The sequence below is a fragment of the Hippoglossus stenolepis genome, chromosome 3 (assembly GCF_022539355.2).
Source record: "Hippoglossus stenolepis isolate QCI-W04-F060 chromosome 3, HSTE1.2, whole genome shotgun sequence".
Classification (NCBI taxonomy): Eukaryota; Metazoa; Chordata; class Actinopteri; order Pleuronectiformes; family Pleuronectidae; genus Hippoglossus; species Hippoglossus stenolepis.
The window spans coordinates 7828461-7851698 of NC_061485.1; the positions used below are offsets into that span (position 1 = coordinate 7828461).

General features: G+C 44.2%; 1 protein-coding gene across 9 annotated transcripts in view; it reads right to left on the reverse strand.

Moving 5' to 3' along the window:
* The window catches only part of nav1b (neuron navigator 1b), an 87511-nt gene that overhangs the window by 53568 nt on the left and 10705 nt on the right, over nucleotides 1–23238 (reverse strand). For all 9 annotated transcript variants that reach the window (XM_047339280.1, XM_047339275.1, XM_047339274.1 and 6 more), the window contains exons 2-3: nucleotides 1370–2184; nucleotides 1049–1137 (exon numbers count right to left, since the gene is read on the reverse strand). In XM_047339280.1, the coding sequence (XP_047195236.1) occupies nucleotides 1049–1137; nucleotides 1370–2157 (877 nt within the window). In that variant the 5' untranslated portion in view covers nucleotides 2158–2184. The remainder of the gene's footprint in view (nucleotides 1–1048; nucleotides 1138–1369; nucleotides 2185–23238) is intronic.

Sequence of the window (23238 nt, forward strand, 5' to 3'; positions counted from 1 at the left end):
GAAGTAAGGGAGTGACGTACGTTGAACATCCCAGAATGGACACGGATCAAGGACGTTGCAGTTTATGGTTGGCGTCTGAAAACTTTACTTTAAGAATTGCTTATTCTCTAACTAACTGGGCTCCGTCAGATGAAATATTTGGCTTTCTCACATAGTTTTCCCGTCACTGAGAGGAAGAGGTTGTCTCCAAAAAATATGTTTCCAGGGCCTTTAACGCCTAAGCTGCTTTCAGACCTCAGGAGAATGTTCTTAAATTATCCAGAGGGGCTGTGTACGTGAGAACGCAAATGTCCAAGTCAGTTACTCTATTTTTCCTGACAACCCCAAAGTAAAAACTCTGATGAATGTCAAAGTGAGTCCACGTGAGAACACAGCTGGTTGATGTCTGAAGAATTCACCACGAGCGAACAAACAAAAAGAATGCAAATGTCTCAGGATGTAATAGAGGTGTCATAAATGTAGAAGATGCCAACGAGGATGTCAACTTGGAAAGATAAAGTATAAGATTTGAGAGCTTTTTACAATAAGGGCCGATGCCGGTGTTGATGTACTGTAAACACAAACGTGTGATTCCAGCAGTGTTATTCACACGTCATGTCCTGGCTCCTGCTGCTCTACACAGACGCCATCTCTCACCTGAACGCTCCAGACATTTTCATGTTGTGAACGTGTCATATCCTAACAATCTCCTGCTGCGTTCTTCATAGGTGAAAGTCCAGAGAATGTCCAGACCCAGTTGTCCAGACTTGTTCCGGACTCTCAAAACAGCTCAAGTAAGGAATTTCAACCAAGTTTTCCTTCTCAGAATTATTAATATGAACAATTTCTAGAGGCTGAAAATAACAATTTTCAGTATTTCACAAGGCAATGACTTCACAACAATAGCCTGACTCTAAACTACAAAGAAACTATGAACATCTTGTTGTTGTTTTTCTCAGACATCTTGCAAACCCATGGGGCAGGTTGGGAAACCACTGGTTTACAGCACCATGTGTGTCTGTTGTCCCAATATGAAAAGATCAACAGTATCAAATTCAGACAAACTTACCAAGATCGTCGCAGCAGACCTCCATGGAGTCAGAGGAGCAGTCACTCAGGTTGTCCAGGGAGGCGTCTGTGTCCTCGTGGACCTGAAACCTGCAGGAACAGACACAAACACAAAGCTTTCATGGATAATAGAGGAACAAAAAACAGACAGGATTGTGATCAAGTGGCAGTAAAAGTGGAAAATGAAACAGATGGCGACATAAAAAGAAAAAGCATGGGATGACCCGAGGCTGCATCATATTCAGTGTGTCCTAAAATAAACTGCCCTCTGTGCAGCAGAGCTTATCCTCCCGTCGTAAAAAAGGGGAAACACTGCCCTCACCTGAACCTAAAGGGAGCAACAGCCGCCATGTTGACCTTCCCCGGCTCACTCGCTCTGCGTGGCATGTTGAATGTCTGATGATAAGACTTTGATTTGTCACTTGACAGGTGTCCCTCACAAGCTTCCACCGCCTGGTTGGAAATGTTTCTCATGTCCTTCTGGAAGTATCCCATCCCACCTGGAGAGACTCCCGATATCTCATTCCCATTCGCACCTTGAGGGAAAAGGTGACGTCCTCTTCCGTGGCCCTGCTGGACATTCGCCGAGAGCCGGTACGAGGAGGAATCATTCACGTCTGTGTTGTCCACATTCCTCAGACGACAATGTCCAAAGGTCCAATTCTTGTTGGCATGTCGTCTTAACTGGAGGTCGCGCATTGCCTTCTGGGTGAGCGTGGTGGCGCGGAGGTCCAGTGTGTCTTTAGAGCGTTGGACCTCCCTCCTCGGTATCTGGGGGCTGCTGTATGCCGAGCACGTTCCGTCAGTCCGCTCTGTTGACGCTGGGCTTCTGTGAGAAAACATGCTGCTCTTCTGCTGCAGCAGATGGTTCTTTAAAGCTGCACCTCTCAGCAGTTCGGCAGGACCCGGAGATACCGAGGACGACGAGTAGGAAGGTCGTCTCTTGGTGGCGTGCTGATAGTGCAGGGTAGGATTGGGGAGGCCGCTGCTGTGCAGTTTGGGATCCATCTTGGAGAGTGGCATCATGCTTCTGGGTAAACGGAGACTCGAGCTGACATCTGCGTCACTCTGGCTCTGGGATGTGACTTTGATGTTCACTCCACCGCTCATGGTTGGTGAGCGTCACTGGACTGAGGTCTGGAAAAGAGAGCAGGAAAATCAAAGAGGATGCTGCAACAGTTTAAAATACACAGTTCTCATTCGTATGTACACACACACGTACTGTATCAAAGTGAGGACACATAATGCATTCCCTACAGCCTCTTACTCTAACATTAACCATCACAACTAAATGCCTAACCCTTGTCATTATCATAATCTTAATCTAATCCTAAACCAAGTCTTGACCATCAAACAGCCCTTTAAAAAAGTTAGGACCGGCCAAAATGTCTTCCCCCTGTGAGCTCTATGCTCTAAGCTAAACGATTTGGAAAAACTCTTCAGACAAAACAGAAATATAAATGGTTTCCAAAAGAGCCATTCTGCCATTAGTACAATGAATTAAGGTAATTGTTTATTTGTCTAACAGACACATGTGCACTTATTGTAACATACAAAACATTATGCAAAGTTTGTTTCTTGCTTTAAAATGGAGAATCAGGAAGTTGAATACTAAAAATGTCTTGTTGGTCGCGACCATTTACATCTCCACTGGTTTGAAGCTACGCCAATTAGCTTGCTAGCGGTAGCTTCATATTAAGCAATCCTTGCATGAGAGTGGCATCAATTTCCTCATTTAACTTTTAGCAAGGAAGAAGAAATATGCTTATTTGTCAAAAGAAATCTAACTTTTTCTCCAAGTCCGAACACAGACATAGAAAATATGAGTTGATCATTGTTTAGAGTTATTTTAATCTAAATGGATTTTCTGCTAAATCCAAAAATCATAAAAAAACAATGCAAATATCGGTGGCGGTTAAACGGAAATTGTAGTCACCCTGTCTGTATATAAATCACCTTCTTAAGGGAGGCTGCAGACATGTATTCGTGTTGTATTTTGCATTATGGATAACAAGCTTTCATTTGCAGATTTCCATTGTGTAAAATACTGTAAAACAGCTGTGGACCCCAGGGTGTCTGCCTCATGCAGAGAGGGCTTCTAACCACACGACCTACTGACTGAATGTGAGTATGAGTGAGTGGGAAAGAGGAAAGAGGAGAAGATGGTTTGAGGGGAAGGAGCATTGTACTTCTGTGCATCATCAACATCAAAGTAGCCTGAAAGTCTGAGAACCAGAGTTGTCACTGGTTCAAGTTTCTCTACATGGCACAAATGCTGAGATAAGAAAAGTGAGTGAAACTTTACTGTTGAACATTGTAAAAGTCACCTTGAGGAATTTAAGCCAGTAAGAAAAGAAAAAAAAATCACAGGTTAAATAAGGACAAAAAGAGAAATTCATTTAAATCTTGTGTTGAGAGTGAGATTAGGAATCAAACGGCGTTGCAGAAAATCAATGAAAGCATCAGCAGCATCTTAAAACACAGCATATGTTTCAACAGCTTTGCCTAATCTGTCCCCGGTCCTTTAGCCACAACCTCCAGTGTGAAACGTGCTGTGAAAGCTAGTGACAGACTGACACCACTTGGCACAGGCAGCAGGAGAATGGCTCCTTTCAGGCCCTGCCAACACCGGCTGTCCCCACCACGGCCCTGCACACAGCACCTCACCGCCAAGCACACGTCCAGACCGATGGTGGGACAGAGCTCCACAACCCCAACGACACCTCCATCCCTTCATAATCCCATATCCCACAGCAAACTACAAGCTGACCATGACCGAAAGTATCTATTCTTATTATAAGGAAACCAGGCTACGACATATTGAAACAGTATAAATTCAAAATGTATAGCTCTTAAACAAATCCAATTTTACCCTGAAAGTATTTGTTAAAATGTATCTACACTCTAAACATACTTTTTGTATATAGTCCTGAATTTAATAGTGTAGGTCTATACAAAAAAATTGTAATTCTGTATATATATACACACACACACACACACACACACACACACACATACATGTGTAGATATTACACACAAACATCTATTTCAAATGTAATATACAATTATTTGCCACATTTATCTGTATGCATTTCTATGAGGAAAATGAATGCAATTGCACATGAAGTAATGAAATTAATATTCAGTGCAATAAGAGACAATATATATATATATATATATAATTTTTTTACTTATAATGGAGAGGACAGAACTTTGGCTAATAAATAAAAAAAGCAGCAACAGGATCATCATCTTGTCACGATATGATTTCTGAGCCACCTGATACTAACAAAAAAAGTAAAATAAAAACTCCAGCCTGTTTCTGTGGATCTAAAGTGACAGGCTGAGATAAGTGCAGATGTTATTTAGTCTTACCTGAATGAATAAACATCCTGCATTAGTCATCTTCAGCAAAGCAAGGACATGAGGAGAAACACAGCAGACTAACTTCTTCTCCACTGAAACGAGCTACAACAGCGTGGTGCAGTTTACAGTGATTCAGAGACATATCAGTGACCGGTGTGTCCGTGTTTCTCTGGTGACATCATGCTTCGTTTGCCCCCCCCCCCAGAGGCTAATTTCTCAGTCACAGTGTGAATGTGACTTTGAGCCTCTTTTGTAACACGCCATCATCAAAAGCCTTGTGTTACTAGGAGCTAAAACTGACCCCAGATCCCATAATGAGGGCCTGACTGAGGATGCTCATTCAGACCAACAGCCTGTAAACGCTGGATCAATTTCACTCTGGAGAAGTCTCCACTCTGCCGAGACAAATGGTCCGATAATGCACTCGTACGACAGCAGAAGAGACAGTTTAATAAATGCTATAAAACCACTTTGAAAGAGAAAAAACACAAGACAGTCTAAATCTGGAAAGCATCATCATAAAGTCGATGATTTTCAGGCTTCATGATGCTTCCGGTAATTGTTATGCGTCACATAAAGAAGAAAAGATGGTAAAAAACTTAATTTCACTTGCAGACACAAAACTTAATTCTGATTCTTCCTTGTGCTCCACTTTCCTCGCCATCCTAGCCGAAGATAAAATGAGGTGAACAAGTGCATCATCGTCTACATAACTCAATTTTCTCAAGAGCATCGGACTTTCTAGTTTTACAAGAGACCTGATCTAATTTTTATATATAGCACCAAGTCCCAGATTCCTCGTTTCCACTCCTTCCTCCCGTGTCCCAGCTTCACTGCAGAGGATTTTTTTGTGGAGGACGAATATTAACTAAGGGCGTCGCACACTGTGTTAAAGATACACACATGTACACACACACAACACACTCATGTCAACAGATGAGCACACAAGTGGACACAAGTAAAGCTTGGCTCTTCTTACATTTGGCTGAAGGCATATTTACTGTCAGGTGACACCAGTTCAGGCTTTTGTGTTGCTTTTGTTTTTTGACGCCTAAAACCTGCACTTTTGTGATTCAGCCGTTCTTCCAGCAACACTGGTTTTCAGCTGTGTGTTTAACTTGGACCACACAACAGCTGGAAACTCAAAGCTACACATTATTTAACACATGTTTTCACCCTGTGTTTATTGGCTTATTGGTTTGTTTATATGTTTTTTATTAAGCAAGATAATTCAAAAACTACTGTCGGGATTACAAAGAAACTTGGCACAACCCATTGAAATTTAGCATCAGGAGGCAGATCCAGGATTTTCTTTCCAATTTCTTTACCATCTCGAGATGTGGCAGAGAATATTAATGGAAAATAATTAAAGCCAAATAAAAATCCAGATGTAGTCAATTAAAATGTGTCGTTTCATTACAGCACTCAACTGAGAATAAATTAAGACATTTACAACCATTATTTAACACTTTAACACTATTTTTAACAATTTTTTTTGCAAGAAACCTCCTTTTTCTGTTCTTAATAGAACCCAAAATGTATATACACATCTATTTTTGTTGTAATCTGATTACTGTTATGTTTTAATTCCCCCGGCTACAGATTACATTACAGCCAAAGTAAAGTGAATCAAGGAGCTGCTGTTTTTCCCTGACACACAAACACTGAAAGCTGTTTTTCTAAATGATTGATATTCCGGAGCTGTAACATGTCAGGTGTTTGAACCCCCACATGTTTGAGGACTCCAGTTATAGAATGAAATATTTTTCATAATCACGTTAAACGTCTCTCCAACGTCGATAATAGTCAGACGGAACCTGTTCAATCCATCAGACATTCTAATGTAATTACAGCACTCAGCCACACCACTCCTCTGTGTGTGTGTGTGTGTGTGTGTGTGTGTGTGTGTGTGTGTGTGTGTGTGTGTGTGTGTGTGTGTGTGTGTGTGTGATCTCTGCCAGGTGTTTGAAACTTTTGGTGACAACAAGACCGTAACAACCACAGAGATTCAGTGACTTCAAAACCAAGGCAGGAACTGAAGGATGGAGGAGAGGGGCTGGCTTTATGTGTCACGCCTTGCAACAAACCTGTGTGTGTGTGTGTGTGTGTGTGTGTGTGTGTGTGTGTGTGTGTGTGTGTGTGTGTGTGTGTGTGTGTGTGTGTGTGTGTGTGTGTGTGTGTGTGTGTGTGTGTGATTCTTTTGATTGCATGGCTGATGCCAGTGCAGTCTACACAACATATCCAGTGTCATGCCACCAGTCTCTCAAACACTCGCAGCTTTGTGCAGCTGTCCTTACGAGGACTTTGCATTGATCTTCATTCATTGTGGACAACCGGACCAAAACCCCACCCCTCAGAAACGAGTCCTGATCTCTGATCTGTTTTTTTATTTTTATTTTAAGAAAAGTACAGCGTGAAACACAACTCGTCCAGATTTACTTTCTGTTTCTCGTTGTTGTGCTTCCTTGAATTTAAGAGTTTGAGCCCAGGACCTCCTGCTGCGTTCTTCACGTGTGAAAGACGATCGCCAGAGAAAGTCCAGTCCCAAGTCTTCTTCTCCTTCTTTATTCGGTTTATTGGAAGGTGACAACCAACGTCAAGGTGCCTTACCGCCCTCTACTGTGTGTGTCAATATCCTACTTCCTCTTCTTCCCCATTCGGTAGCGTATCTCTTATTACCATTGATATTTGACAGCTTCTCCTTCGTTCAGTTGAGTGGCGGGTGACAACCTCCTGTGTTGGAGTGTATATCAGAGTTATCTAGCTCATATTAAATCAGTTTGTCCAATCCTGTCTCCCTCAGCTAATGGAACATACTCCCTATTCCAAAGGTAACTACTATTTCCAAGCTTAGTTCTTCCTCTCTGCTTTGCACTTTTCCTCTTGAGCTTTTCTCGTTCTCGAACACACTTATTAAAGTGAAGCATTACATGCTCCACTGACTCTTCTATAAAATATTTTGTGCGGGGGTTCAAACTGTTAAAACTGGGAACTGTTAAAATCAGAAACACGATTGGGCAATTCCGCCAATAAACAAAACAGAGAAGAAGAAGAGGCTGACATCCTCCGTAATTCATGACTGGAAAACGCCTCAAAATAACAATGTCTTTGAACAAGAGGCCGGGCTTTCTATTAGAGTGACAATCTTTTTGTATTTAGATCTTCACATTATTTGAGATCTTTTTAAAATTGTCTTTGGTTCTTTATCATGTCTTTGATGTGTCTATATGACTTATGGTTGGAAGGAGATACCCTTCATGTCCCATATCAAGGGCGTTTTGTACTACCTTGTCAGCAGCGCTAAGTGGAAAGAAACGGATCAAATAGACATGAACCCAGATATGGAGGAGACTGCAATACAGACATTCACCATGGATACATCTAATGCATTGGAGCTCTCAGCATGACAGCTGGAAACTATCGATGCAGATTGAGGATCTTTATACTAAGTTGACTGGGCGGAGCAGTGGGAATCCGTTAAAAATCAGAAACACCAGACAACGCTACAAGGTTTAAGCAGAACTTTTTCTGAACATGACTTTGTCTGTGTCCTCAGACCTGATCACAGCACATGGACACAACGACTTTCCCTTTACTGCGGAGAGTATCCATCCAGTCTGGGAGATGCCTCGTCAGAGTTTAGCACTGGGCAGCTTAAAAAGTCTGTTGTGAGTTTGGATCAACTCACTGAGTTGGTTGCAGAGGAGATGACAGAGAGGGTCAATTTCGCCGGTCTGAGTGCTCCACCAGCGGATGCTCCACCAGCGGATGCTCCACCAGCGGATGCTCCACCAGACTGCCACAGTGTCACCAGACCACAGCCAACAAACTTGAGAAAATGGTCAATTGTGTTTGCAGAGTGTTGAAGAAATCTGTCATGACATCGAGGGCCTGCCTGCTGAAACTACGCAGTCAAAAGACATTGAGCTTATAAACGAGTTCCTAGGGGGAAACCAACCTCTTCATGCACTGACTCTTCATCATGCAGTTCTCGCTCTGACAGACGAACATCCTCAGAATCATCAGTCCGGCAGCAGTGACTATAGGGACAAGTGAGGCCATATCCAGAAATCATCGGGAAGGAGGTGAGCGACATCATCGAGCCTCTCAGGGACGAAATGTCAGAATCTGACCTGAGGGCTGATATCTGAATCTTCTGGAGTTTAAAGCTGCAGATGAAATCTATCAGATAATTAGTGAAGAGGAGAGCGTCAGATCATCTGATTCGATTAGAGCCCCAATCCTCAAAGAGCCATGAGAAGTTTTGGAAAGGAGGGAAGAGGATCAAGAAGCTTTGCAAGTTTTTGACCACAGCATCGATGCTCAAGATGGGGACACAAGTCAGGAAGAAGTTCAGTAAGGAGACCCAAGTCCTGAGCAGTGAGTCAGCTTAAGTCTCTGATGGATAGTGTGGAGTTCTGTTTGACAGAGACCAAGGACAGAGTTTCACCTGCAAACGCCCCCACACAATGTCCTCTATAGGTACGCTACAACTGACATTTAGTGGCGAGTACAGTTGAAGTGACGAAGTGTCTGTTCCTAAGTCCCACAAAAAGATGTACGCGACATAAAGGAGAGAGTGATCAATTTCCTGCAATTGATGAACTGTGGTTCAAAACAGGCCAGTGATCACACACCACAAGAGGGTGACCTCCACACGGAGATTGAGCCCATCGTAGGATCTCCGGTCCAGAGATCAACAGTGTAACGGAACGGGCAGAGCCCCGCAAAGATGTATGTCAATTCTGTCATTGACCTCAGCCTGCCACTGAAAGTGTATGCAAAGTCCAAAGTGAACTCTGTGTGACGAATCAATACACCTCACCTAATACCTGTTTGAAAAACATGGCCCTAAGTCCAAGATACTGACGAGACATGTCCCCAGATATAATCAATGTCTCCATGTTTGTTCAAGGACCTGTGTAAGATGTGGACTGTCCAGAAACGCTGCTGCTTTCCATTTATCGTAAAGAACCAGAGGTCGAGAAAGAATCGCCGCTCTATGGAAAGCCACATGTCCAAAACCCGCAGGATGTCCAGATTCTTCTCCTCTTGAGCAGATTCTTTTAAACGGTAGAAATGCTATTACTTTAAACGAGGACGCGTATACGTGTCTTCTACTGAAGGGGTGTGGATTCACTCTGGAGCTCCAGTTTACCACATCCAAACCAAAAGAAAAGTCTGCATGAAATAACCATTTTCTGTCACAACTGTTAAAAAAGAATAAAAAATAAGAAGATGAGCTTCAGGAGGTTGTCCTCTTGGTGTGAAAGCAGCCAGTGTGTGAGGAGGCCCATGCAGGCAGGGGGGAGGGAAGTGTGGAGCACAGGGGGGTCTTGCTTCATTAGAACTGAGCTTTGGTCCCATGAGCTCTTTCACATCTCATAGCATGAAGGTGTGTGTGTGTGTGTGTGTGTGTGTGTGTGTGTGTGTGTGTGTGTGTGTGTGTGTGTGTGTGTGTGTGTGTGTGTGTGTGTGAGTGCATGTGGCAAGCACACCTCTGCCTCAGTGGTCGTAGCTATTTCCTTTAAATTCCTGAACCTTGATTTCAGAGTGCAGATACAAACTGAGAGTGTTTTTGAATGGAGCCTGAACACTGAACTTTCACATACAACAACCACAACAACAAGGAGTGAGGGCGGACATTGCCCACCAACTCCTGCAACAACTCCACACACTGGACCAACAGTAGCTTTCCATCCACAGACCTCTCTCTGCCAGTACCATGAAGAAATGTGGGTTTGTTTTAACAGCAGCTTCTCTTACTCTACTCAAACATGTGTCCATCACAACAACACACACACTTCCTGATCTCTGATCTGTTTTTTTTTATTTTTATTTTAAGAAAAGTATTAGCGTGAAACACAACTCATTCAGATTTACTTTCTGTTTCTTCGTTGTTGTGCTTCTTGAATTTAAGAGTTTGAGCCCAGGGACTCTGCCGCGCTCTTCACGGTGGAAAGATTTAATTACTAGAGAAAGTCCAGTCCCAAGTCTTCTTCTCCTTCTTTATTCGGTTTATTGAAGGTGACAACCAACGTCAAGGTGCCTTACCGCCTCTACTGTGTGTGTCAATATCCTACTTCCTCTTCTCTTCCCCATTCGGTAGCGTATCTCTTATTACCATTGATATTTGACAGCTTCTCCTTCGGCTCAGTTGAGTGGCGGGTGACAACCTCCTGTGTTGGAGTGTATATCAGAGTTATCTAGCTCATATTAAATCAGTTTGTCCAATCCTGTCTCCCCTGAAGCACGGGAACATACTCCCTATTCCAAAGGTAACTACTATTTCAAGCTTAGTTCTTCCTCTCTGCTTTGCACTTTTCCTCTTGAGCTTTTCTCGCTCAACACATTTATTAAAGTGAAGCATTACATGCTCCACTGACTTTCAAAATATTTTGTGCGGGGGGTCTAACACACAGTGGAAGGCGGTAATGCACTGACGTTGGTTGCTACCCGCCAATAAACAAAACAGAGAAGAAGAAGAGGCTCGACATCCTCCGCACCATGACTGAAAACGTTCTTTAAAATAACAAATGTCTTTGAACAAGAGGCCGGCTTTCTATTAGAGTCACAATCTTTTTTGTGGCTTTGATCTTCAACATTATTTGAGATATTTAAAATTGTCTTTGGTTCTTTATCATGTCTTTGATGTGTCTATATGGCTTATGGTTGAAGGAGATAATTTTCATGTCCCATATATCAAGGGCGCTGGTGTACTACCTGGTCAGCAGCGCAAGGGAAAGAAACGGATCAAATAGACATGAACCCAGATATGGAGGGGAGACTGGGCCACAGAGATTCACCATGGATACATCTAATGCATTGAGCTCAGCATGATACAGTTGAAACTATTCGCATGCAGATTGAGTGATCTTTTATATCAAGTTGATCATGGAGCAGTGGAACTGTTAAAATCAGAAACACCAGACAACGTCACAAGGTTTCTGTTGGCAGAACTTTTTCTGAACATGACTTTGTCTGTGTCCTCAGACCTGATCACAGCACATGGACAACGACTTTCCCTTTACTGCGGAGAGCATCTCAGTCCAGTCTGGGAGACGCTTCCGTCAGAGTTTAGCACCGGGCAGCTTAAAAAGTCTGTGAGTTTGGATCAACTCACTGAGTTGCCAGAGTGAGATGACAGAGAGGGTCAATTCCCGCGGTCTGAGGCTCCACCAGCGGATGCTCCACCAGCGGATGCTCCACCAGACTGCCAAAGTGTCACCAGACCACAGCCAACAAACTTGGAGAAAATGGTCAATTGTGTTTGCAGAGTGCCAAGAAATCTGCCGGGCAGCTTTTACATCGAGGGCCTGCCTGCTTGAAACTAGTCAAAAGAGGACATTGAGCTTATAAACGAGTTCCCAGGGGGAAACCAACCTCTTCATGCACTGACTCTTCATCATGCAGTCTTCGCCTGACAGACGAACATCCTCAGAATCATCAGTCCGCAGCAGTGACTATAGGACAAGTGAGGCCATCCAGGAAATCATCGAAGGAGGTGAGGACATCATCGAGTCTCCTTGTGGACGAAATGTCAGAATCTGACCTGAGTGGGCTGATATCTGAATCTTCTCTGAGTTTAAATGTTGCAGATGAAATCTATCAGATAATTAGTGAAGAGGAGAGCGTCAGATCATCTGATTCGATTAGAGGCTCCAAATCCTCAAAGAGCAAGGAGAAGTTTTGGAAAGGAGGAAGAGGATCAAGAAGCTTTTTGCAAAGTTTTTGACCACAGCATCGATGCTCAAGATGGGGACACAAGTCAGGAAGAAGTTCCAGTAAGGAGACCTAAGTCCTGAGCAGTGAGTCAGTCAAGTTCTGATGGATAGTGTGGAGTCTCTAGCTTCTGACAGAGACCATGACAGAGTTTCACCTGCAAACGCTCACACACTGATGTCCTCTATAGGTACGTCACAACTGACATTTTAGTGGCGAGTACAGCTGAAGTGACGAAAGTGTCTGTTCCTAAGTCCCACAAAAGATGTACGCGGACATAAAGGAGAGAGTGATCAATTTCCCGCACCATGAACTGGTGGTTCTCAAAACAGGCCAGTGACTACACCAAGAGGGTGACCTCCGCTTTAATGGAGATTGACGAATGTAGGATCTCCGGTCTCAGAGATCAACAGTGAACGGAACGGCAGAGCCCTGCAAAAGATGTACACAATTTCTGGGTTACATTGACCAGCTCGTCACTCGAGTGTATGCAAAGTCCAAAGTGAACTTGTGTGACGAATCAATACACTCACTCAATACCTGTTTGAAAAACATGGCCCGAAGTCCAAGACATTGACTTAGACATGTCCCCAGATATAATCAATGTCCTCCACAAGGCCGTGTTCAAGGACTCAGGTAAGATGTGGGACTGTCCAGAGAAAACGCTGCTTTCCATTTATCAAAGAACCAGAGGTCGAGAAAAGACCGCGCCTCTATGGAAAGCCACATGTCCAAAAACCCGCAGGATGTCCAGATTCTTCTCCTCTTGAGCAGATTCTTAAAATCTAGAATGCCATTACTTTAAACGAGGACGCGGGTATACGTGTCTTCTACTGAAGGGGTGTGGATTCACTCTGAGCTCCAGTTTACCACATCCAAACCAAAAGAAAAGTCTGCATGAAATGTTTTCGTAACCATTTTCTGTCACAACTGTTAAAAAGAATAAAATAAGAAGATGAGTCGCAGAGGTTGTCCTCTTGGTGTGAAAGCAGCCAGTGTGTGAGGGAGCTCCATGCAGGGAAAGAGGTGGAGAAGGGGGAGCACTGGGTCTGCTTCATTAGAACTGAGCTGTCCATGAGCTCTTTTCACATCTCATAGCATGAAGGTGTGTGTGTGTGTGTGTGTGTGTGTGTGTGTGTGTGTGTGTGTGTGTGTGTGAGTGCATGTGGCAAGCACACTACCCAGTGGTCGTAGCTATTTCCCTTTAAATTCCTGAACCTTGATTTCAGAGTGCAGATACAAACTGGAGAGTGTTTTGACGTGGAGCCTGAACACTGAACTTTCACATACACAACAACCACAACAACAAGGAGTGAGGCGGACACGCCCACCAACTCCCGCAACAACTCCACACACTGGACCAACAGTAGCTTTCATCCACAGACCTCTCTGCTAGTACTCATGAAGAATGTGGGTTTGTTTTAACAGCAGTTTACTCTACTCAAACATGTCCATCACAACAACACACACACTTCCTGATCTCTGATCTGTTTTTTTATTTTTATTTTAAGAAAAGTACAGCGTGAAACACAACTCATTCAGATTACTTGCTTCTCGGTTGTTGTGCTTCCTTGAATTTAAGAGTTTGAGCCCAGGACCTCCTACAAGGCGTTTCTTCACGCAGAAAGACGATCACCAGAGAAAGTCCAGTCCTAAGTCTTCTTCTCCTTCTTTATCTGGTCATTGGAAGGTGACAACCAACGTCAAGGTGCCTTACCGCCCTCTACTGTGTGTGTCAATATCCTACTTCCTTTCTTCTTCCCCATTCGGTAGCGTATCTCTTATTACCATTGATATTTGACAGCTTCTCCTTCGTTCAGTTGGAGTGGCGGGTGACAACCTCCCTGTGTTGGAGGTATATCAGAGTTATCTAGCTCATTAAATCAGTTTGTCCAATCCTGTCTCCCTCAGCTAATGGAACATACTCCCCTATTCCAAAGGTAACTACTATTTCCAAGCTTAGTTCTTCCTCTCTGCTTTGCACTTTTCCTCTTGAGCTTTTCTCGTTCTCGAACACACTTATTAAAGTGAAGCATTACATGCTCCACTGACTCTTCTATAAAATATTTTAGCGGGGGTTCAACATACAGTGGAAGGCGGTAATGCACCTTGACGTTGGTTACACCCACAATAAACAAAAACAGAGAAGAAGAAGAGGTCGGACATCCTCCGCACTATGACTGAAAACGCTCAAAATAACAATGTTTGAACAAGAGGCCGGGCTTTCTATTAGAGTCACAATTTTTTGTGGCTTTGATCTTCAAACATTATTTGAGATCTTTAAAATTGTCTTTTTGGTTCTTTATCATGTCTTTGATGTGTCTATATGGCTTATGGTTAAAGGAGATACCTCTTCATGTCCCATATCAAGGGCGTTTTGTACTACCTTGTCAGCAGCGCTAAGTGGAAAGAACGGATCAAATAGACATGAACCCAGATATGGAGGAGACTGCAATACAGACATTCACCAAGTGGATACATCTAATGCACTGGAGCTTCCCAGCATGACAGCTGAAACTATTCGCATGCAGATTGAGGGATCTTTATACCAAGTTGATCATGGAGCAGTGGGAACTGTTAAAATCAGAAACACCAGACAACGTCACAAGGTTTCTGTTGGCAGAACTTTTTCTGAACATGACTTTGTCTGTGTCCTCAGACCTGATCACAGCACATGACACAACGATTTTCCTTTACTGCGGAGAGTATCCAGTCCAGTCTGGGAGACGCTCCGTCAGAGAGTTTAGCACCGGCAGCTAGTGTCTGTGAGTTTGGATCAACTCACTGAGTTGGTTGCAGAGGAGATGACAGAGAGGGTCAATTCGCCGGTCTGAGTGCTCCACCAGCGGATGCTCCACCAGCGGATGCTCCACCAGACTGCCAAAGTGTCACTAGACCACAGCCAACAAAATTCTTGAGAAAATGGTCAATTGTGTTTGCAAGAGTGCTGAAGAAATCTGCCGGGCGACATCGGAGGGCTCGCTCAAGCTGAAACTACGCAGTCAAAAGACATTGAGCTTATAAACGAGTTCCCTAGGGGGAAACCAACTCTTCATGCACTGACTCTTCATCATGCAGTTCTCGCTCTGACAGACGAACATCCTCAGAATCATCAGTCCCAGCAGACTATAGGACAAGTGAGGCCATCCAGGAAATCATCGGGAAGGAGGTGAGCGACATCATCGAGCCCCTTGTGGACGAAATGTCAGAATCTGACCTGAGTGGGCTGATATCTGAATCTTCTGGAGTTTAAAGTTGCTGCAGATGAAATCTATCAGATAATTAGTGAAGAGGAGAGCGCCAGATCATCTGATTCGATTGAGGCTCCAAATCCTCAAAGAGCCATGAGAAGTTTTGGAAAGGAGTGGGGGAAGAGGATCAAGAAGCTTTTGCAAAGTTTTTGACCACAGCATCGATGCTCAAGATGGGGACACAAGTCAGGAAGAAGTTCAGTAAGGAGACCAAGTCCTGAGCAGTGAGTCAGTCAAGTCTCTGATGGATAGTGTGGAGTCTCTGCTTCTGACAGAGACCAAGGACAGAGTTTCACCTGCAAACGCCCGCTATTACCGATGTGTCCTCTATAGGTACGTCACAACTGACATTTTAGTGGCTATACAGCTGAAGTGACTAAAGGTTTTGTTCCTAAGTCCCACAAAAAAGATGTACGCGGACATAAAGGAGAGAGGATCAATTTCCTGCAATTGATGAACTGTGGTTCTCAAAACAGGCCGTGACTACACCAAGAGGGTGACTCTGCTTAATGGAGATTGAGCGATCTAGGATCTCTGGTCTCAGAGATCAACAGTGCAACGGAACGGGCAGAGCCCCGCAGAAAAGATGTATGTCAATTTCATGGCTGGACTAGCTCTCGCTACTCGAGTGTATGCAAAGTCCAAAGGAACTCAGTGGACGAACTAATATACCCTACTCAATACTCTGCTTGAAAACATGGCCCGAAGTCCAAGACATTGACTTAGACATGTCCCCAGATATAATCTCTAATGTCTCACAAGGCCGTGTTCAAGGACCTGTGTAAGATGTGGGACTGTCCAGAAACGCTGCTGCTTTCCATTTATCGTAAAGAACCAGAGGTCGAGAAAAGAATCAGCCTCTATGGGAAAGCCACATGTCCAAAAACCCGGCAGGATGCCCAGATTCTTCTCCTTTGAGCAGATTCTCAAACGGTAGAAATGCTATTACTTTTTTAAACGAGACGCGGGTATACGGTGTCTTCTACTGAAGGGGTGGATTCACTCTGGGAGCTCCAGTTTACCACATCCAAAACCAAAAGAAAAGTCTGCATGAAATGTTTTCTGTAACCATTTTCTGTCACAACTGTTAAAAAGAATAAAAAATAAGAAGATGAGTCGCAGAGGTTGTCCTGGTGTGAAAGGCCAGTGTGTGAGGAGGCCCATGCAGGAAAGAGGGGGGAGAAGGGGAGCACCGGGGGCCTGCTTCATTAGAACTGAGCGCTTTTGGTCCCATGAGCTCTTTTCACATCTCATAGCATGAAGGTGTGTGTGTGTGTGTGTGTGTGTGTGTGTGTGTGTGTGTGTGTGTGTGTGTGTGTGTGTGTGTGTGAGTGCATGTGGCAAGCACACCCTCTGCCCAGTGGTCGTAGCTATTTCCTTTAAATTCCTGAACCTTGATTTCAGAGTGCAGATACAAACTGAGAGTGTTTTGACGTGAGCCTGAACACTGAACTTCACATACACAACAACCACAACAACAAGGAGTGAGGCGGACACGCCCACCAACTCCCTGCAAATAACTCCACACACTGGACCAACAGTAGCTTTCCATCCACAGACCTCTGCCAGTACTCATGAAGAAATGGGTTTGTTTTAACAGCAGCTTCTCTACTCTACTCAAACATGTGTCCATCACAACAACACACACACTTCCTGATCTCTTACCTGTTTTTTTATTTTATTTTAAGAAAAGAAGGTGAAACACAACTCGTCCCAGATTTACTTTCTGTTTCTCGTTGTTGTGCTTCCTTGAATTTAAGAGTTTGAGCCCAGGACCCTCCCCAAGGTGTTCTTCACGTGTGAAAGACGATCGCCAGAGAAAGTCCAGTCCCAAAGTCTTCTTCTCCTTCTTTATTCGGTTTATTGGCGGTGACAACCATGTCATAGTGCCTTACCGCCCTCTCTACTGTGTCAATATCCTACTTCCTCTTCTTCCCCATTCGGTAGCGTATCTCTTATTACCATTGATATTTGACAGCTTCTCCTTCGTTTCCAGTTGATGGCGGTGACAACCTCCTGTGTTGGAGTGTATATCAGAGTTATCTAGCCTATATTAAATCAGTTTGTCCAATCCTGTCTCCCTCAGCTAATGGAACATACTCCCTATTCCAAAGGTAACTACTATTTCCAAGCTAGTTCTTCCTCTCTGCTTTGCACTTTTCCTCTTGAGCTTTCTCGCCTCGAACACACTTATTAAAGTGAAGCATTACATGCTCCACTGACTCTTCTATAAAAATATTTGTGCGGGGGTCTAACACACAGTGGAAGTGTAATGCACCTTGACGTTGGTTGCTACCCAGCCAATAAACCAAACAGAGAAGAAGAAGAGGCTCGATATCCGCAATTCATGACTGAAAACGTCTTTAAAATAACAATGTCTTTGAACAGAGGCCGGCTTTCTATTAGAGTCACAATCTTTTTGTGGCTTTGATCTTCAAATATTATTTGAGATCTTTAAAATTGTCTTTGGTCTCTTTATCATGTCTTTGATGTGTCTATATGGCTTATGGTTGAAGGATACTCCTTCATGTCCCATATCAAGGGCGTTTTGTACTACCTGGCTGGGCAGCGCTATGGAAAGAAACGGATCAAATAGACATGAACCCAGATATGGAGGAGACTGCAATACAGACATTCACCATGGATACATCTAATGCATTGGAGCTTCCTGAGCAGCTTATTGTGCTGAAACTATTCGCATGCAGATTGAGGATCTTTATACTGTTGACTGCGGAGCAGTGGAACTGTTAAAATCAGAAACACCAGACAACGTCACAAGGTTTCTGTTGGCAGAACTTTTCTGAACATGACTTTGTCTGTGTCCTCAGACCTGATCACAGCACATTACGGACACAACGACTTTCCCTTTACTGCTGAGAGTATCCAGTCTAGTCTGGGAGACGCTCTCCGTCAGGAGTTTAGCACCGGGCAGTTTAAAAAAAAGTCTGTGAGTTTGGATCAACTCACTGAGTTGGTTGCAGAGGAGATGACAGAGGGTCAATTCGCCTGGCCTGAGTGCTCCACCAGCGGATGCTCCACCATGATGCTCCACCAGACTGCCACAGTGTCACCCAGACCACAGCCAACAAACTTGAGAAAATGGTCAATTGTGTTTGCAGAGTGTTGAAGAAATCACAAGACATCGAGGCCTGCTCAAGCTGAAACTACGAAGTCAAAAGACATTGGAGCTATAAACGAGTTCCCTAGGGGGAAACCAACCTCTTCATGCACTGACTCTTCACCATGCAGTTCTCGCTCTGACAGACGAACATCCTCAGAATCACTGGGGTCCGCAGCAGTGACCAGGTGGACAAGTAAGAGGCCATCCAGGAAATCATCGGGAAGGAGGTGAGCGACATCATCGAGCCCCTTGTGGACGAAACACATAACTGATCTGAGTGGGCTGATATCTGAATCTTCTCTGAGTTTAAAAGCTGCTGCAGATGGAAATCTATCAGATAATTAGTGAAGAGGAGAGCGCCAGATCATCTGATTCACATTAGAGGCTCCAAATCCTCAAAGAGCCATGAGAAGTTTTGAAAGGGAGGGGGAAGAGGATCAAGAAGCTTTTTTAAAAGTTTTTGACCACAGCATCGATGCTCAAGATGGGGACACAAGTCAGGAAGAAGTTCAGTAAGGAGACCCAAGTCCCGAGCAGTGAGTCAGTCAAGTCTCTGATGATAGTGGATGTCTCTGCTTCCCACAGAGAACTGCTGACAGAGTTTCACCCAGTGGAACGCCCCTGGCCATTACCATGTCTCTATAGGCACGGGCCACAACTGACATTTTAGGTGGCGAGTACAGCTGAAGTGACGAAAGTGTCTGTTCCTAAGTCCCACAAAAGATGTACGCGGACATAGCGAGAGAGTGATCAATTTCCTGCAATTGATGAACTGGTGGTTCTCAAAACAGGCCAGTGACTATACCCAAGAGGGTGACCTCCGCTTAATGGAGATTGAGTTTATCGTAGGATCTCCTGGTCTCAGAGATCAACAGTGCAACGGAACGGGCAGAGCCCCCGCAAAAGATGTATGTCAATTTCTGTCATTGACCAGCTCGTCACTCGAAAGTGTATGCAAAGTCCAAAGTGAACTTGTGTGGACGAATCAATACACCTCACTCAATACCTGTTTGAAAAACATGGCCCGAAGTCCAAGACATTGACTTAGACATGTCCCCAGATATAATCAATGTCCTCCACAAGGCCGTGTTCATGACCTAAGATGTGACTGTCCAGAAACGCTTGCTGCTTTCCATTTATCGAAAAGAACCAGAGGTCGAGAAAGAATCGCCGCCATGGAAAGCCACATGTTCAAAAAAAAACTCGGCAGGATGTCCAGATTCTTCTCCTCTTGAGCAGACTTTAAAACGGTAGAAATGCTATTACTTTAAAACGAGGACGCGCGTATACGTGTCTTCACTGAAGGGGTGATTCACTCTGGGACTCCAGTTTACTACATCCAAACCAAAAGAAAAGTCTGCATGAAATGTTTTCAAACCATTTTCTGTCACAACTGTTAAAAAGAATAAAAAATAAGAAGATGAGTCGCAGAGGTTGTCCCTTTGGTGTAAAGCACAGTGTGTGAGGAGGCCCATGCAGGAAAGAGGGGGAGAAGGGGGAGCACAGGGGGGGTTCTGGTTTCATTAGAACTCGAGCTTTAACCTATTATTTTCTTCACATCTCATAGCATGAAGGTGTGTGTGTGTGTGTGTGTGTGTGTGTGTGTGTGTGTGTGTGTGTGTGTGTGTGTGTGTGTGTGTGTGTGTGTGTGTGTGAGGCATGTGGCAAGCACACCTCTGCCCAGTGGTCGAGCTATTTCCCTTTAAATTCCTGAACCTTGATTTCAGAGTGCAGATACAAACTGAGAGTGTTTTGACGTGAGCCTGAACACTGAACTTTCACATACACAAATAACCACAACAACAAGGAGTGAGGCGGACACGCCCACCAACTCCTGCAACAACTCCACCACCTCACTATAGCTCTCCATCCACAGACCTCTCTGCTAGTACTCATGAAGAAATGTGGGGTTTGTTTTAACAGCAGCTTCTACTTTACTCAAACATGTGTCCATCACAACAACACACACACTTCCTGATCTCTGATCTGTTTTTTATTTTTATTTTAAGAAAAGTATACGTGGAAACATAACCCGGCCCAGATTTACTTGTTTCGTTGTTGTGCTTCCTTGAATTTAAGAGTTTGAGCCCAGGACTCCGCTGCGTTCTTCTACGTGTGAAAGACGATCGCCAGAGAAAGTCCAGTCCCAAGTCTTTCTCCTTCTTTATTCGGTTTATTGGAAGGTGACAACTAACGCCAAGGGTGCCTTACCGCCGTGCACTGTGTGTACAATATCCTACTTCCTCTTCTTCCCCATTCTCCCGTAGCGTATCTCTTATTACCATTGATATTTGACAGCTTCTCCTTCGTTCAGTTGAGTGGCGGGTGACAACCTCCTCCTGTGTTGGAGGTATATCAGAGTTATCTAGCTCATATTAAATCAGTTTGTCCAATCCTGTCTCTCAGCTAATGAATATACTCCCTATTCCAAAGGTAACTACTATTTCCCAAGCTTAGTTCTTCCCTCTCTGCTTTGCACTTCTTCCTCTTGAGCTTCGTTCTCGAACACACTTATTAAAGTGAAGCATTACATGCTCCACTGACTCTTCTATAAAATATTTGTGCGGGGGTTCAACACACAGTGGAAGGCGGTAATGCACCTTGACGTTGGTTGCTACCCGCCAATAAACAAAACAGAGAAGAAGAAGAGGCTCGACATCCTCCGTAATTCATGACTGAAAACGCCTAAAATAACAATGTCTTTGAACAAGAGGCCGGCTTTCTATTAGAGTCACAATCTTTTTGTGGCTTTGATCTTCAACATTATTTGAGATATTTAAAATTGTCTTGGTTCTTTATCATGTCTTTGATGTGTCTATATGGCTTGTGGTTGGAAGGAGATACCTTCATGTCCCATATCAAGGGCGTTTGTACTACCTTGTCAGCAGCTAAGTGGAAAGAAACGGATCAAATAGACATGAACCCAGATATGGGAGGAGACTGCACACAGACATTCACCATGGATACATCTAATGGTTGGAGCTTCCCAGCATGACAGTTGAAACTATTCGCATGCAGATTGAGAGGATTCCATATCGCTGACTCGCGGAGCAGTGGGAACTGGCAAAATCAGAAACACCAGACAACGTCACAAGGTTTCTGTTGGCAGAACTTTTTCTGAACATGACTTTTGTCTGTGTCCTCAGACCTGATCACAGCACATGGACACAACGACTTTCCCTTTACTGCGGAGAGTATCCAGTCCAGTCTGGGAGACGCTCTCCGTCAGAGTTTAGCACCGGGGGCAGCTTAAAAGTCTGTGAGTTTGGATCAACTCACTGAGTTGGTTGCAGAGATGACAGAGGAGGTCAATTCGCCGGTCTGAGTGCTCCACCAGCGGATGCTCCACCAGCGTGGATGCTCCACCAGACTGCCAAAGTGTCACCAGACCACAGCCAACAAAACTTGAGAAAATGGTCAATTGTGTTTGCAGAGGCCAAGAAATCTGCCGAAGCGACATCGAGGCCTGCTCAAGCTTGAAACTACGCAGTCAGCAAAGACATTGGAGCTTATAAACGAGTTCCCTAGGGGGAAACCAACCTCTTCATGCACTGACTTCTTCATCATGCAGTTCTCGCTCTGACAGACGAACATCCTCAGAATCATCAGTCCGCAGCAGTGACTATAGGACAAGTGAGGCCATCCAGGAAATCATCGAAGGAGGTGAGCGACATCATCGAAACTCCTTGTGACTAAAATGTCAGAATCTGACCTGGAGTGGGCTGATATCTGAATCTTCTCTGGAGTTTAAAGCTGCTGCAGATGAAATCTATCAGATAATTAGTGAAGAGGAGAGCGCCAGATCATCTGATTCGATTAGGAGGCTCCAAATCCCTCCAAAGAGCCATGAGAAGTTTTGGAAAGGAGGAAGAGGATCAAGCAGCTTTTGCAAAGTTTTTGACCACAGCATCGATGTCAAGATGGGGACACAAGTCAGAAGAAGTTCCTAGTAAGGAGAACGGTCCTGAGCAGTGAGTCAGCCAAGCTCTGATGATAGTGTGAGTCTCTGCTTCTGACAGAGACCAAGGACAGAGTTTCACCTGCAAACGCCTCACATTACCGATGTCTCTATAGGTACGCTACAACTGACATTTTAGTGAAGTAGTACAGCTGAAGTGACGAAAGTGTCTGTTCCTAAGTCCCACAAAAAGATGTACGCGGACATAAAGGAGAGAGGATTAATTTCTGCAATTGATGAACTGGGTGGTTCTCAAAAACAGGCCAGTGACTACACCAAGAGGGTGACCTCCGCTTAATGGAGATTGAGCCCATCAGGATCTCCGGTCTCAGAGATCAACAGGTAACGAACGGGCAGCAGAGCCCCAAAAGATGTATGTCAATTTCTGGCTTGGGCTGACCAGCTCAGCCACCGAGTGTATGCAAAGTCCAAAGTGAACTTGGGTGTGACGAATCAATACACTTACCTACCTGTTTGAAAAACATGGCCCAAGTCCAAGATATTGACTTAGACATGTCCCCAGATATAATCAATGTCCTCCACAAGGCCGTGTTCAAGGACCTGTAAGATGTGGGACTGTCCAGAACGCTGCTGCTTTCCATTTATCGTAAAGAACCAGAGGTCGAGAAAAGAATCGCCGCTCCCCAGGAAAGCCACATGTCCAAAACCTGGCAGGATGTCCAGATTCTTCTCCTCTTTGAGCAGACTTTTAAAACGGTAGAAATGCTATTACTTTAAAACGAGGACGCTGGCATACGTATCTTACTGAAGGG